This window comes from Emydura macquarii, unplaced genomic scaffold (assembly GCF_026122565.2).
Source record: "Emydura macquarii macquarii isolate MOO-44397 ecotype Brisbane River unplaced genomic scaffold, CSIRO-AGI_Emac_v2 contig_431, whole genome shotgun sequence".
Lineage (NCBI taxonomy): Eukaryota > Metazoa > Chordata > Testudines > Chelidae > Emydura > Emydura macquarii.
In genome coordinates this window covers 11512420-11528379 of record NW_027130568.1, presented here as the reverse complement: position 1 = coordinate 11528379, position 15960 = coordinate 11512420, and the positions used below count along the sequence as shown (strand labels likewise).

Below are 15960 nucleotides of genomic sequence, written 5' to 3'. Positions count from 1 at the left end.
ATCAAAAGGTGCTGAATCACCTTACAACAGCACACTTAGGTGTTAGTGGTGGTAATAATAATAATAAAAAGACATTCACTTGAAAATCATGGGAAAATGTGTGTGTATTTGAGTAGCTGTAATCTATTGCCTTAACTCCTTTTCATAATTATTTTCTTTGTGTGTGTGTGTGTGTGTGTGTGTGTGTGTGTGTGTTTTGTGGCTGCATAAAAGAAATAAACATCATCTGACCCACAACCACCTTGGAGAGCATCTCTCTGAATTTTCTTGCTTAACAAATATAATTTAGCGTTCACTCTGGAACATCTTTCTCAATAAACCCTGTTGTGCCTTAGAGTTGCAGGGGTTTTCAAATAGCTGGATCGTCCAAACCACACATATTATGCTATCCATTACTCATGGATATAGTTTCAGCTTAACTCTGAAGTTCCAAAATAAACTCTTGATCTTTTTCCTCCCTCAAGTTCCTGTGAACTGTTCTTCTAGGGCTGGACATATGGCTTACTCTGGTAATTGTCAATCCACTCCAGTGTCAGACAAATTGCTACTAAGTGACATAAGGCACTCCTTCTAGAGGCTTGGCACCTCCTGAAGGATAAAGTATCAAACTTAGATCCCCAACTGGTTGTGCACTATATGCACTGCAGGGCCTGCAAAAATGCTCCAGATATTTGCTCTGTATTGGTGTGTGCATACTTGACTTGCCTTTGGAAATGTGGCTCTTGATGGTAGTTCAGCTTTTTAAAAAGAAATATATATATATAAATATGTTTTAAAATTTGGCTAGCATCAGTACTGATGTTTGTTAAAAATGCTTTATCTTCCATAGGGGATAAATGCTCTGTTCACTTATTTTTTTTTGTTTCTTGCACTTTTAAAAACAGAATTTCATGGTCTCCCGCCTTTTCTTCCTTGTTAAAGGCAGGTCAGTCTTTCTGGCAGAAATGCCACTGGTGTGTACACATGACATTTCTGCAAGGGGACCTGATATAGTAGAGCCGCTTTGCGGAGCCTGATGATATGAGCTGAACATTTTCCAAAGTGAGGCTGTTGGAACCAAATGTGAAAGCTGCTTCTTGCTCTAAAACTGTTAATGTAAACAGATTGCAACAGCTAGCAGCTGAAAAAGATGGTGAGAAAATATTTTTCAAAACATGGGCACTGCTGAAATGTATTCGCTAATTGGCTTTTTATGGCCCATAGTCCTGAAGAATCTGTGCATCTAGCAAATATTACTGATTTTTATCCTCCTCCTGCCCCTGTCATAGGAGAAGTAGTATAATCTTTTACAGATGTCGCACTGAGGCACTGAGCTATTCTTTCCCAAAGTTACATGGGGAATCTGTGGCGGAGACAGGGTTTGAGTCCAGCATTGCCGAAGTCCCATTCCGTGCCTTAGTTACAAGACTGTCCTTTCTGGAAGAGAGGAAGGAAACTTGTAAGTTCAATTGATTGCTTATGAATTGCATGATTTTACATAGGGAGTGAGTTTTCAAAAGAGTGAAATCCTGGCCATGTGTAAGTTGATGGCAAAGCTTCCAATGACACCAGTAGAGTCAGGATTTCACCTTAAATGTGCTAAATATAAGCTATTTACTAACTATTGATCTTAATATATTTCCTCAAATCTTTCAAGATTTAGGAACTGATTCAATAACTGATCTTAGGGTGATCCTGTAGTCACAGTAAAGGACTCATTCAGAAAATCTGGGGCTTAGTCTGTACTTAGCCACAGACTTTCTGCATGACTTTGGGCTAGTCACTTAACGGCCAGACTCTCAGTTTCTCTGTCTGTAAAATGAGATTAATGCAGTGTCCACCCTGGCATTTTGCCAATGGAAGTATGTCAGCAAGGGATTTCTGTTGTTCAGATAGGCTTTATTTTGGTGACAGAAAGTCTGGATTTTGTTGGCAAGAATTAGATTTTGGTGTGGACGCATTCAAACTGTGGTAACAAAAGACAGATTTTGCCAACGAAACTTTGTATGGTAGACCAGCCCTGATATTTCTGTACCTGCGAAGACCTAGTGTAGACATGATTATACCAGCCTAAAAGTGTTTTTGTAGTATAGCTTATTTTGCATGCCTAACTGGTATAAACTATATGTTGCTATGAGTTTAGTCTACAATCAAAGGGTTTGCTTGTATAGCTATACCAGCAAACTATTTCCCACCTTGACCTGGCCTACTATTTGCCTACTTCAAAGGGGTTTTTGTTTGTAAAGCACTTTGAGACTATCAGAGGGAATGCACTTGTCTAACTCTCACAAAAGTTGATGGGAAAGTTGAAAGTCATAGAAATTTTGTTTATTTTCATAGTTTCCCCTGGTTTGTGGGAGTCGCAAACAACATTTTAAGTGGATAAAGTTTGATAAATTGTATCCATCTTCCAGTTATTGGAAACATACTTTAGGATTTTGGGTTCCTTGACTGTCCACTGAATAAAATTAGCACTATGCTCATGACTATACCAAGGGTGTAATTACAGCCCGGCAACACGTAGCTGCTATTTTTATTTAAGTGTGCTGGCATGTGTGGTCAAATCACTGAGGAATTTCACAGCGGAAGTCATTGTCTAATGTTGGATCCTTTTCACATCCTCCAGCTGTAGGATATTTTTGGTTTCATGTGTTAAATCACTAACGTGCAGAGTGGTAACATTAATTTTAAGGCAATCCATGGAACAAATAAAAAGAAGGACTGTTAGATATTTCCTTTTGTGTAGGTTTGTGCCAAGTACCACGCTAAGTTCTGCAGACTGTGGTTTTGCCTATGTGCTGCTTTGTAAGTGACAGCTAATTTGACATATTGTTGCACTACATTTTAAGGCTAATGATGTAGGGATAGGGTTTTGTGCCTTAACTTTATTTAGAAGTTCTTGTTTCTTTTGGCGGATAGAGGAAGAAAGGTGTAATGAACAAGAAATGGCTAATATATCTTTATAAGAGAATGTTCAAAGAATTGAAGATAAAAACAAAACTCTGTGCTGGAACGGGAGAGTCATGCAAGAACATGCAGTCAGGCTATGGATAGATGGAATAAAGAAAGTGCAAACACTGAGCTTTGTGAGAGTTATGCCTGAGTAAGGAGTTTTGAGCCCAAATATCGGGGATAATTTCCAAATAGTGAGATTGGCTAGACTGTGGAATAATCTCTCAAGTGAAACCGTGGAAAGATATTTAAAACCATTCTGGAGGCTGGAAAAAGCTTACAGAACAATCCTTTATTGGCTGGGTATAGGCAAAGTGAGCCAGTAGATATTTTCCAACTCTAGATTCTGTAATTATATAACTTCAAATTGCAGTATTAACACACAGTACAACAAACAAAAAATAAAAGCTATTTCCTTGGAAAAATGCACCAAGTTTTCCAGCATACTGTTTTTTAGCAAAGTAATTTGTACAAAAATCTATATGAAATATGCTGTCTCTGGTGCTGAGCTGCAGTGTCTCAGGGATTTCTTTTATGTTAGCATATTAAAAATTAGTATTTGGCAACATCTAAGGAAAGAGACATGGTCTAATGTCTATCAAATGATAAAAGCACACAATGTTCTTCTTAGAATTATTTCAATAGTATAATAAATTGTTATCCTTTCATGTTTTTAAGAGTAAATCACAACAGAAAAATTGCCAACAGATTCCCTCATTTATGGTTAGTTAACATTTTATGAAGATTGGACATTAACTTACTGTTATTACATGGAATTGCTAATGTAATAAGATCACTTGTAAGGAAGCCACTTGTTTTAGGAGGTTTGTCATCACCAGATACCACAGTAGTGATTTACATTGGTGGGAAGTACTATTTTTGTTGCAAGTCGGCTTCAGCCTCTGACAACACCATCTATTTCAGAGTAACTCCTGCCTCCTCTTCTCTGGGCATATCTGTTGTTGCAGAAACTGATGTTGCCATTTCTCTCTTTCTAGCTAACCAATCATGCTGTGTGGTATGGCTCACTCCTTTCTCTGTCTGTTTCTCCCTTCCACCGCTAACCAACACTACTGCTTCAGTGTGCTCATAACGTTTTTCTAAATGACTGTGTCTCTGCTGGTTGGGCAGATGTGTGCCTGTCCTGAATTTTGTTTCCCCAATCCAGATTTTAAATGTTATAGTGACAATAGGAGAAGATTTATTTGCATCAAAGCTGAATGTTATGTTGTTGTGAATGCCACACGGTACAACTTTTTTAATGGTTGGAGTGCTTAGTTTGGCAAAAACTCTCTAGCATAAGTAATTTGAAGTTGGAAACAGGGGTTCTGTGAATGTTGGAAGTGAGCTAGTCTATAAGCCTTTGCCACTAATCTATAAGCCTCCTTGGTAATTGGTCTCCTTGGCTTACTTTTAGCTAGTTTGTATATGCCTCAGGTATTTTTGCAAGAAAGGATTGGTTTGTGGCACTTATCTTCTCCTTCCCTGAATGGAAAAGGAAATTGGTCTGTAGAATAACCACTCAGATAAGCGCCCACAAAATAATTGTTCAGTGAAAGCCTGCCTATGTGACAAGACACTCTGCTCCTTTTTCCTTCCAGGCAGACAAGAAGCAATCTATCCAAGATTTCTCTTTTTCAACAATAAGAAAAAACGTAAGAACTAGCTGGGCAGCCATTAGAATTCCTCTCGGCTTCAGAGGGCTAATGGGCAAAGTTCAGAATCTAACCCTACAGCGTCCTTTTCTTCTCCCACATGAAATCCTGAAACGACTCAATATGCCAAAGTCTGTTCGGATGCAAAGTTTTGACTCCTCAATGCACACAGGAACTCCCATTATTCTGAATGGAAGCACAGTGTACAGCTAATAGAGAATATCAGCTGTGTTAAAAGAACCTTATTAAGGTTTCAAAGTCAACCACCACTCTACCTGAATTCTGGCATTTTCTAACGTTTAATTGTGCAACCTTAATTCAGCACCCTTGTGCCCGTGCATTATGATACAGTCTTTACTTCCATGATCACATACCGTTTTCCACAGGAAAAGCCAGAAACGTCATGTGACATCTACTGACACCACATGGGTCATCAGTGTGATTGGAACCTTTAGATCCACTGCACAGCTCTTTTCCACTTGACCTAAAAGAGAACTGCTGGCAACAGTAGGTTGTTGTCCTCCATGGACCAGGATGAGAGAGAGACTTTTTCACAGATATTTGCTCAGAGCAGAGTAATTGAGACACTCGGGGATGTTGGGTTCCTTTCTGGAGTGTGTTCTAGCAGTCACAAACTCTTGTGCCCATTCCCTACAAGCATGACTCCTCCTTCCCCATTCCCCCTTTAGCTATTAAGTCTGGTAAGTCTCCAGTGAGCATGCATGAACTGAGTTTTTTTTCAAAGGCTGTGTAACTTGGCCAGATTTGGACAGAATTTCACAAGGATGGCAAAAAAACAATTCCTGTCACAAAGACTGCCCTCCCCCACCAAATTTCAACTCCCTGTTCACAAGCATGGGAACACTTTCAGAGAGAGAGTTTCAAGAATTTTTTTAACATGGGCAAAACAATTTATTTGCATCTAGCCTTGTTCTCAGAAATGACTCAACTGTTGTCTGAAATTTTCCAAAAAAACCTGTTCAGCCTGAGGCAGACACCCAGCATGGAAAATTACACCCCAGATGGTTACAGTTTGGTCAAGTCACAATCAACTGAAAATAGAGTCGGTGTTAAAGTGGAAAGTCTCAGGCAGCCTTAACGATAAGTGGTGCTACCAGCCCACCTATAATATTGTAAATTGTGTGTGAGTAGAGAGAACTTGAGTGGTCACTAATTTGTGCAGAGTGGCCCGGTTATTTCCTGGGCTCTATAGCCCAGATGCATTTGTGAAATTAGGTTTGTCAATTATTTGCTTGCTTTTTTTATAATTTTTTTTAATAGTAACTTTTTTTTTTTTTTAACCAGAGACCCAAGATTAATTTGTAGATTTCTCTTGGTGTTATGCCCCAACTAATATACATTTTCTGATATCTGGCATTGTTAACTTTTTTAAGCTATATTCATTTCATTTCATGTCAGTCATCTTGTGTATATATATGTAACTGAATAACTTGGCGTTCTTCTGAACATTGCGTGTTGGAGTATGTCCTGGCAAACACCATGGGCATAATCCTACTTTCCTTGAGCATCTGAATCTCCTGTTTGAAGTCACTGGGACTCTTTGGAGTGCGCAAAAAATGCAGGATCACACACCACATATGTAAATCAGCATTGCAAACAAAAAGGTCATAAAATATTTCCTAATGAAAGTTCACAGCCCTGTTTGTCTGAACATCATGGCTCATGCGACTGTTAGATTTGCATTGTCATTGCAGCATGTGCTTTGCTCATAAAGTACTGCTATATTCATCCAAAAGGTTTTTGCCCTTGACTATAGTTCTTTTGCCAAGAGACTAAGCTCCCTCATGGTTTATAGACTGCTGATGACATACATTCCCCTGAAAACACCCCATTCTCTTGGGTAGCAACAGTCTAGGGTATTTTTAAATACCCCAACTTTCCTTTTCTTGAGTGAATTTGACTGTTTTTTCTTGCTGCATATCTGGCAAAGAGAAGGCCCACGTTTTGTCCTTTTGGATGTTAGACTCCTGCTTAAAATCTATGGCGCAGCTTTTAATTGGATTTATATAAACAATTAACATATCCTTTTGCCAGACTCGGCAGGCCAGACACACTCTTGTTTAGCATGTGATGATTTTTATTGAACAAACAAAATTGTAAAATGACAGATTCACAATTAAATCCTCTGTGTCCACGATCAGTTGCATAGCAAACGTCCATCTGCTTATTATTGTCAGGAGTCATTTCAGTTGTCTGCAAACGAAATATCCTAATGTATTGCACTACTGTCTTACTTATTCAAGCTGTTCAGAATAGTTTTCCTATTTTTAAAAATCTGCATGTGTAAACATCTAAAAAATGTTCTGTAACCTGGATCATTACTATGGCTGGTGGTGTTCGTTACACAGAAGGGCTGTGCTTTCTTTCAGTGAATGAGGAGGACTGAACTAGGCTTACCTTATCTTTTTCTTGTTGTTATGTGTATACGATTTGATATTGAACTAGTCATGTCTTATTATTTATTGAATCCTACGTCCAGCTTACAGCTTCACACATGCAATCCCTTGGTAGCTCCATAAAATGTAGATTGCTACTGATCTTTATTTTATGATCCCAGTCAGCTGACATGGGCTATAAACGTCGCAAAAGGCTTATAGTCCTGTTATGTGATGGGTCAGTATCTTCAGGCTCCCTTGGCCCCTGTTAAAGGAAGGGCTAGAGTGTGGACCGCAGGATTTAGTCCCTTGTTTGTATCCAAAATACAAATTGACCTATCTGGATTTCCCCTGTCCCCTTTGAATGTTTAGGAAATGAACATTAGACCCTATTCCTTTTCTACACTGTGTGCCCGGTTACATTTGATGAATTACAATCAAGTCTGGCAAAATTGAGTCATGTATGAGCTGGATAATATTTATAATAATGCAACTGTGAACAGCAAAGCTTTTATTTAGTATTGCTTATCTGTCCTTTTAAAAAGCTCTCTAGTTATACTATATGAAGCCCATAACCAGATTTCAGAAACTGACCGTTCACATCCTTGACTGTCAATGTTGAGGGCATGGCAAGAAAAACCTTCTGTATTTTAAGTTTTAAAATCTACTTATGTTCCCCATACTTTCCCCTGAAGCTTGAATGGGAGGACCAGGAATGCACCAGAGATGAGGGGCAAGCAGGGGAGGGCCACAGATGCAGCAAAATAAAAGTAGAAAAAGGAAGAATAATAGGTATTAAAGTTCAGGTTTTGCTCCCATGGTTTATACCTGTGCCAAAACCTCTTGATGGAGTTCTAACCTTGCTATAAGGAGCTGCAGATACATTCATTATTTTGTGTGTGTGTGTACTGTTGGACTACCTGTTTTTGACTCTGGAGCACACAAATCAGTTCTTTGCATAAGTGTTTGTTTGGAAAGAGGGGGAGAGAAAGAGAGAGAGAGAGTGCTCGCGCAAACGAGCGCCACTCACAGGAGGCCACCAGTGTTGCAGTGAACTGATTTGAAGTCTGTTGTTTGACGTCCACCATGTTACTTCATTTTCTGTGCCGCATAATCAGGGTGTTGTATTCATTTTCATAGGATGTCATCAAGTCCCTTATCACAGCTGGAGTTGAATAGCTTCTTGACCACTAGCATTCGTATCTGTAGGTACTAAGATAATAAAATTGTAGGCTACAGGGGTCAGGAAGCAATTATCCACCCCTAACTACAGCACTGCATGGTTTGGTTAAGTGTGTTGTGTGGACTTGGTGGTAGCCTTTCTCTGCAGCATCAAGTATTGACCACTGTTCATATAGGTTGATCAATACAGTCATGGTCTGGTAAAGCTAATCCTACATCAAAGTTCCAGTTCTTTCAATCTGTGATGCTTCCCAGGGATACTCAGGGTTGTGAGGTCCCTTACTACCACCTCCCTGTAGCAGGAGGAAGCCTTGTCTGTGCCTGTCAGATGTCAGCTCCCTGATTCCACCTGTCATGGGCAACACGAGCTCTCCGCTCGTAGCTTACAGAGGCTCTGCCGTCCCTCTGCAGTTGAGCATGGCTATCGCTACACCCCAAGAGCCCTGCTGAGTTCCTCCTGGGAGTGTCCAGTCCCTGTTCCACTGGACACTTAAAAAATTCACAGATCTGCTTCTTCCAAGGAAACAGTGCCCTCAGCTTACCGGCTGCACCTTAGATCACCGCTCCACTTCACACACAGCACTTAGAAACGTTTATAGTGAAAACAAGTATACATTTATTTAACAAAGCATAGAAATTCGAGAAGTAGCAAGTAAAAATATTGGAAACAAATGGTTACAAGTGAAATAAAATCATAACAAGCACTTTAGAGCCTTGATTTAACTAACCAGATACGTTCCTGTCTGATAAAGTTTAGCTCATTCAAAGTCTTTGCAGCATTTTCCAGCCAAGATGGCTGTGACCCTTCTTTCATGAGACAGAACATGCTAACAGTTGGTCTCCTAGATGAAGGATCTAGGTGTACCCAGTACTCCCAGTTATAACTCCCAAATCCATTGTTTTTGCTTGTAAACAGGATACTTCCCTGCTGTTTTGGTTTCTTCCTAAATCTTTCCTCTTGTTGAATTCGCAATCCCCTGATTTAGCATCAGGCTCAGTAATGCAAAAAGACCTCCATTGTGAAGCAGACAATACACACATGACCCACCAGAGAAAGAGATAAGCATCTCTTCCCTCCTATTTGACAGGAGCATGTTGATCACCTTCTGGTGACATGTCTTAACTCACGTGCCTTAAGAACATAGTTTTCAGTACAGACACACAATTCCTTAAACCAATTACTGTACATACATTTGCAGTGATTATGATGACCAGGGGGGCTCTTGGTAGAGAATTCACATGCCACCCTTTGGTAAACTTAATATGCATACATCTGGCACAGGGGATCCCTGTAAAACTTTACACACCCCATGCCTTCTGCCAGTTAGCCCCAAGAGGTTCCTTGGTCAGATCCTTTTTAATTCTTCTCTCTTTGTCCCTTTTTGTAGTGTCAAGATGGTGCTGATGTGGACTAGTGGCGATACCTTCAAGACTGTTTACTTTATCCTGAACCAGGCTCCTTTCCAGTTCTCCATTTGCGGACTGCTCCAGGTATTTGTGGACATGGCCATCCTGCTACAGGTTTACTTCTACAGCTACTACCCTCAGAAGCCAGCATCGCACACCGCACACCCAGCCAGTACAAAGGCACTCTGAAGCACATGGTGGAGATGGCTACAGGTCAACATTGTTGTGAAGTCTGCCTTTGCAGCTTTTACTTCCACTTGTAAATACTACTTTGATGAGTTGAAAACAGAAGAGAGAAGAAGGCTAGGAAACATAAGAAGTTTTTTGGTTTTTTTAAATGGTTTGCTTCTGTTTGGTTTCAGACTCATTGTATAGAATTTGTTTTCTTTGGGGGTGGGTAGGCAGGCAGTCTGTTTATTTTTTGCATACATACCTATGAGCCTTATAAATCTGTGTGTGTGTGTGTGTGTGTGTGTGTGTGTGTGTGTGTGTGTACACATATAATCGCAAGGGCTGAATGTTTGTGTTTTTAATGCTATTTAAAAAAACGTTAAACCACAGAAACGATAGAATATTTTGTCTGAAGCTTTTACCTATTTATATTAAGCGTGTACATTGGAAGCAAGTTTGAAATATCAGTTAAGAGTTAAATATTTCAGTGATGTATGAAGACACCATCAAAGTTTCAAAAAAGATGGTGCAGTGGATCAGGAAGGTGGGGAGTGGGGAGGGACTGAGAAGGGAAGGTGAACAATCTAAAGTAAACCAATGATTGCCAGTATAAAATGTAAATGTCCTCCTGTGTGTGTGCACGCTCACACTGCTGGATCAGTGTGGCAGTAACTAGAGCAAGGTGAGGGATCGTTTCAGGGAGATTATGGTGTGGATGATGCTGTGGCCAAATCTAAAATAGGGATAGCTAGTTACCAGGTGGGATGAAGGGAGAATTAAGGGCAGGGAGAGCGGGAGTCTAACATAACTAAGTAGTCTTGCTTTGAAGCAGCTGCTTTCAGGAAGAGATGGGGGCCCTCCCTGATTAGGGGTGCATAGCTGGCTCATGCTGGTGTGTGGGAGACTCAGGGTGGGTTGTTGGGATGCTGTAGCAATGCTGATTGGGGCCAGTAGGCAGGCATTGCCAGGAGCACCAGTGGGAAAATTTCTAGGCAGTGGTTGAGAAATTGGGAAAGCCAGGAATAAAGATGTGGCAGTGAAAATGGGTTACTAAGGTTTGGAGTGGAGAACAGTTTGAGAAGGAGGAATAATCTATAGAGCAAGGTCTGCTTTCTAAAAATGTGGTTAGCTGAAGATTGAGATTCACTTTAGTATTATTGAATGCCAAGTGAGACCAGTTTGCGTTCTGGGGTATTTCTTGTGTTAGCCAAACATACAAATGCTGCAAAGGAATAGGTGTGAAGAGGAGAATAATTGTTTTTCCGCTATTTAAGATCTTCCATGCTGTTTACTTTTAGAAAGATACATAGTAGCTGGAAGGGAAAGTGAGATGATAGGAGGGGCACATAATGTTATATATAATTATATATTTGTCAACATCTGTCATTGTGCCCTTTCTGAGAACTGGCGCGTATCTGGAAATGCTGAGCGGAGTACAGTTTGTAATGTTCAAACCCTTTGGCTTCAGCCAGTTGCCATAATGAGCCTGTCTTGACCAGTATGAGATGGATACAGAGAGAGTACCGAGTCCCAGAAACAGTTGTCTGTGCTGCCTTCTTCTTTGAGACTCTCTCTACTGCCAGATAAAGGCTACCCTACTGCAGATACTGGTGTTTAGGACAGTGCTGGATTTCCAGTGAGTTGTTTTGTTTTCGGAGAACATTCCAAAAAGATACATTATTTTAAATAAGGCAACAAGTCTGAGATACCACATCTTCCATTTTAAATCCGGTATTCTCATTTATGTGCTGTATTTGGCTCTACTACACGTTAGGTATGGACCATCTTTAATGGGAGGTGGCCATACTCCTCAGAAGAGAAAAAGCATGTTGTCACAATGCAGTAAAGTCTATCAGGAATGTTTATTTTAGGATAATTGACACTAAGGTGTCCTTTGCTATTGTGCTTTGGCTTTCCTTGTTTCTGAAGTCTTAAACACTCAGTCTAAAATAAATCTCAAAGTTGCTGGCTTGACATTTGGGATCCCACTCTCCATGCATTTCTTGGAGGCAACGTCCTGTTTCTATGAGACAAATCCTGCCCCATTGGCAATAAAATTTCCATTATCTTCAGTGGGGTCAGGATTTGCCTGCATGGGTGTGGCATGATCCAAGCACAGGATTGTATTTGTGCACCCTAAACCTCTTGTTTTTATGGAGCAGCCTCTGAGCTGATCATGTTCCGCACCCCTTCATGATGTCTGGGTGGAGAACACTGGGATGCACCAATCTCCTCTGCATCCAGCTGCCATGGCAGAGTAACAGGTAGGAGGACCTGGCCTGTCTGTGGTGTCTGCAGGGGACTCCCTCTGCCACTGGCAGATACAAATAAATCAAAACTCAGGAAAGTTGTTCAATCTGAGGGCCTGGCATAGAGTGCTATGGTCAAACTCTGACTCCATGCATTTTGTTTGATACTATACTCTTTTATGCCTGAAGTGACCTTACAAAGATGATGTATGTGGCATGGCAGACTATGAATGTTTTATTCCTCTCCCTTTCTCAAAAGTTTTGGTTGTGTTAAAAGAACATCTGGGCTTCATCTTTTTTTAATTAAGAACTTAATGACTATCCTCTCTGGTGTACGCTGCTTCAATGAGGATTGTATTTCTACTGGTATGCAAATGTTTTCTCACCTATTTTAATGGTTTTGGTTTTTTAATAACTTGTAGTACGAAGATTTTTATACCTGGTGGTCTTTTTTTCTATTGTTTGTATGAAATGGGGGTGTAACAGCTAAATGGCTGCTAAGGAGTATGCTTCTAGGTGTTACAATTTAATCAGAGAGGACACATTTTCTGACGGTCTCTAGGCTTTGTGTAACAGGTATTACTGAAGATAAAATGAACATGGTTTTTCCTTTCTTCTTTTGGGACTCTTTGGTTTGCAGATTCTTAACAGTCTGCCATCAGTACCAAAAACAGTATGCTCTGTGAACGTGTTTCTTTCATACCAGAGCTGCACATGCTGGAAGAGAAGCCAGTGGACTAGTGTCTGAAGTCATTTTCTATTTAGAGCATTAAAAAAGCTGGGATACTTGGCTAGGAACTCCCTTGAACTTCAGCTTGAAAGATGCTTTGAAAACAAAGTTACAGAACTTTTTATATGTAAGGAATTATCTGTAGCAATGATCACCTCAGAGAATTAAGAAATAAGTGACTTTAAATGCATCTTTGTTGAATGTATGGTACATTGCATGGAGCTCACATTCTCTGTCAATTGCAGTGATTTAAAAACAATTAAATCAATCAATTATACATAAAGTGAGTCATTGTTGCTTTATGTTCTGTTCAAATGTAAGAAAGGAATCTTATTTAAAGATTTTATATTGCTCATCTGGTCTGGGACCTTGTCCTCATATTCTCTAGAAAGGAAAATCAGGCTTTGGTTGCCATATAAGTAATTATGACGCATACTGTGTCCCAAGGTTAAAGCCCAGGACTAGGATTCAGAATATCTGGGATTTAGGGTGGATAAAAACCAATGTTTTTTTGGGGAAAAAATTTAAAAAATCAGAATTTCTTATTTAAATTGGATTTTCTTATTTTGTTTACATTGTTTTTTTCTTTTTAAAAATAAATCTGTTTGTTTAAAATTTGAATTGAATACAAAATATATTAAGGCCTAAACTTCTTATAATATCTTAAAACATTTAAATAAAAAATGAATATGCTGAATCCATGGGCCTCTTATCAAAAATTTTGAATTAAAGGCTGCCTTTCTGTATAAAGCAGTGGTCCCCAAACTGTGGGGTGAACTCCCTTAGTGGGCGGGGAGGAACATTTGGGGGGGCACATGGTGGGAGCGGGACCAGCCCCATGGGGGGGGCAGGGAGAGAGAGCGCCATACTTCCAGCCCTGCTCTGCCCCCAGCCTTGCTCCTCCCCCAACTCCATTCAGTCCCCAGTCCTGCTCTGCCCCCAGGCCCAGCTCCGCCCTCACTCCTCTCCACCCCCAGATTAGCTCCACCCCCAGCTTCACTCCGCCCCCTGTTCTGTCCCCAGCTCGACTCTACCCTCATTCCCTCTCCTCCCCCAGACTAGCTCCACTGCAAGCCCCAGATCCTCCCCCAGCCCCAGTACCACCCCAAGCCCCACTGCTGAGGAAGTCTTGGCTGTGCAGTAATGGGGGGAGGAGTGGACAGATTCCATTATTGGTGGGGCAGGGCGCGACTGGAAAAATATAATGAATTTGGGGAGGGAGGGATAGGGTAATCTCTTTTATAGCTTCTCCCAACCTGAACTGATTATCTCAATTCTCTTATTATGAATATGTGACTCCCCTCATCATTCACCATTTTCTAACGTACTAAAATGTAGAGTTAATAAGAATCTGAAAATATTAAGCTATATAATTTGCTTAAATAAATGTATATACTTATAGTGTGCCCTCCTAGGTAGCAAAAAGATATATCAAAACTAGTATAAAGACTCCGTTTAGTTGTAAATGGCTGTATCTATGAATGAGAATGCACCTTTCTTTAGAAAATAACTGAAGTACAAACGGAAAAGTTGATTAAAATCAGATTTTTTACATCCAGGCTTTCCATTCGGTGATTTAAATTAATCCACTCTGCTGGGTTCTGTCTCCAGCTATCTCCTGGACTTCCAGTGTGGCCTGGATAAGTCACTTAACCTCTCTGTGCCTGGGTTCCGTGTAGAAAATGGGGGATAATAACTCACGGGGATGAAGTTTTAAAGTAGTAGTATTCAGGGACTTTTACCTTGCAAAGTTTCTCAGTAGGTCACATTAAGGGAACAATAAGAGACCAGACATAGAACCAAGTGTCAAACATTCTCCCTCTATCTATTATTCTCCAACTATCCAAACATTGCCACAGCCTTTTAGGAGAGGGTCAGGGATCTGAAACTACCCAGGATTCCCTGACCATAAAATCCTGCCATGGTTTATAGCTGGACATTTCCCCTAACCAGTCGTGAGGGGGTTCGGATAAGTCATTACATCCTCTGATGTTAATTAGAAAATGAGAATAACCAGGCTCAGAATGGCCTATTGGGCATTTGACCAGTATCTGGCTTGCTGGAAGAGTTTTGTTCCCCTGGCCATCCATGTTGCTAGTGGAGCATGTGGCACATGGCAAGGAACTGGGGAGCTGCTATTCCTGCTTTTCGTGATTGGAAACCTACTGCTATTATTTGTAGAGCAGAATACAGACTGAGGAGTCTGGGGGGGCAGGTGGATGTAAGTTAGCAAGTGGGAAGTTGCATGGGAGCAAGGGGAAGTAGGGGAGAGAGCACATAAATTAGATAGAAAGCAGAAGTAGGGAATTAAGAGGTGAGTGATTTGTGGAGAGACTCAGAGACATGAAATATAGGGGAGGAGGTAGAAAATACAAAGGCAAGGGTGGGGGGGGGGGAAGTGAGGGATACAAGGGGGTCTAGAAATTAAGTATCAAGCTGATTGCCTTGTTACAATTTGCTAACAGACAGGCTGGACTGTGCAACTCCTATGGACCATGGCAAGGACTTGCCTATCTTGTTCCCATTAAAGTCAAGGGGATTACTTGTGTAAGTGCTCAGCAGTGTAACAGTTGCACAATCTAGCTCAAAATGTACTCGTAAGCCAGCTTTTGCCATTCTGATTCAGACTGAGTCATCTCTTTCTTACGCTGTGACAGGGCCCATTGAAATCAGTGAAACGCTTACGACTGATTAGGTTAAATTCAGCCGTACAGTAAAAGGAAGTTCCACTGAAGGCAATGGAAGGCATACCTGCTTAGTATTGGGCTGAAATCAGTGGGATTCCCTGCAGAGTAAATTACTGTTTGGTGTAAAGGGGTGAGAATTGGGCCGACAGTAATCTTTGACACTACAGTGACAAGGTATGTTATTTGTGAAGATGGGAAATCAACACATGGCAATTGAGCATTTCTGCCTCTTTCAATTATTTATTTGGCAGTACTCTGTGCTTAGCCTAACAGCTTCAGTAAAGGCCAATAATAAACTTTTTTAGTTTGACTCCAGATCTATTAAAATCTCTCTCTATATAGAGAGATATATAATCACATTATTTTGACAGAAAAATTGGCAGCCAGGGTTTTGGAATGTTTCCTTGGAACATCCAGCAATGACACAAGAAAAGCATTACCTAGGAAGCTAGAGATGTGATTCCAAATATCTTTTTGGGGATTTTGCAGCTGACAGCTGAGTACAGGTTAGAGTTTAGGTGTGACCATGATGGGATGAGTGGCTTTAATTCA

The 15960-nt window shown here is 40.6% G+C and overlaps 1 protein-coding gene across 1 annotated transcript in view; it reads left to right on the top strand.

Annotated features, from left to right (window-relative positions):
• SLC66A2 (solute carrier family 66 member 2) overlaps positions 1-13409 on the top strand; it is an 82767-nt gene extending 69358 nt beyond the window's left edge. Inside the window, exon 5 of the mRNA XM_067537541.1 lies at positions 9553-13409. Within this exon, the coding sequence (XP_067393642.1) occupies positions 9553-9760 (208 nt within the window). The 3' untranslated portion in view covers positions 9761-13409. The remainder of the gene's footprint in view (positions 1-9552) is intronic.
• Positions 13410-15960: the final 2551 nt, after the last annotated feature.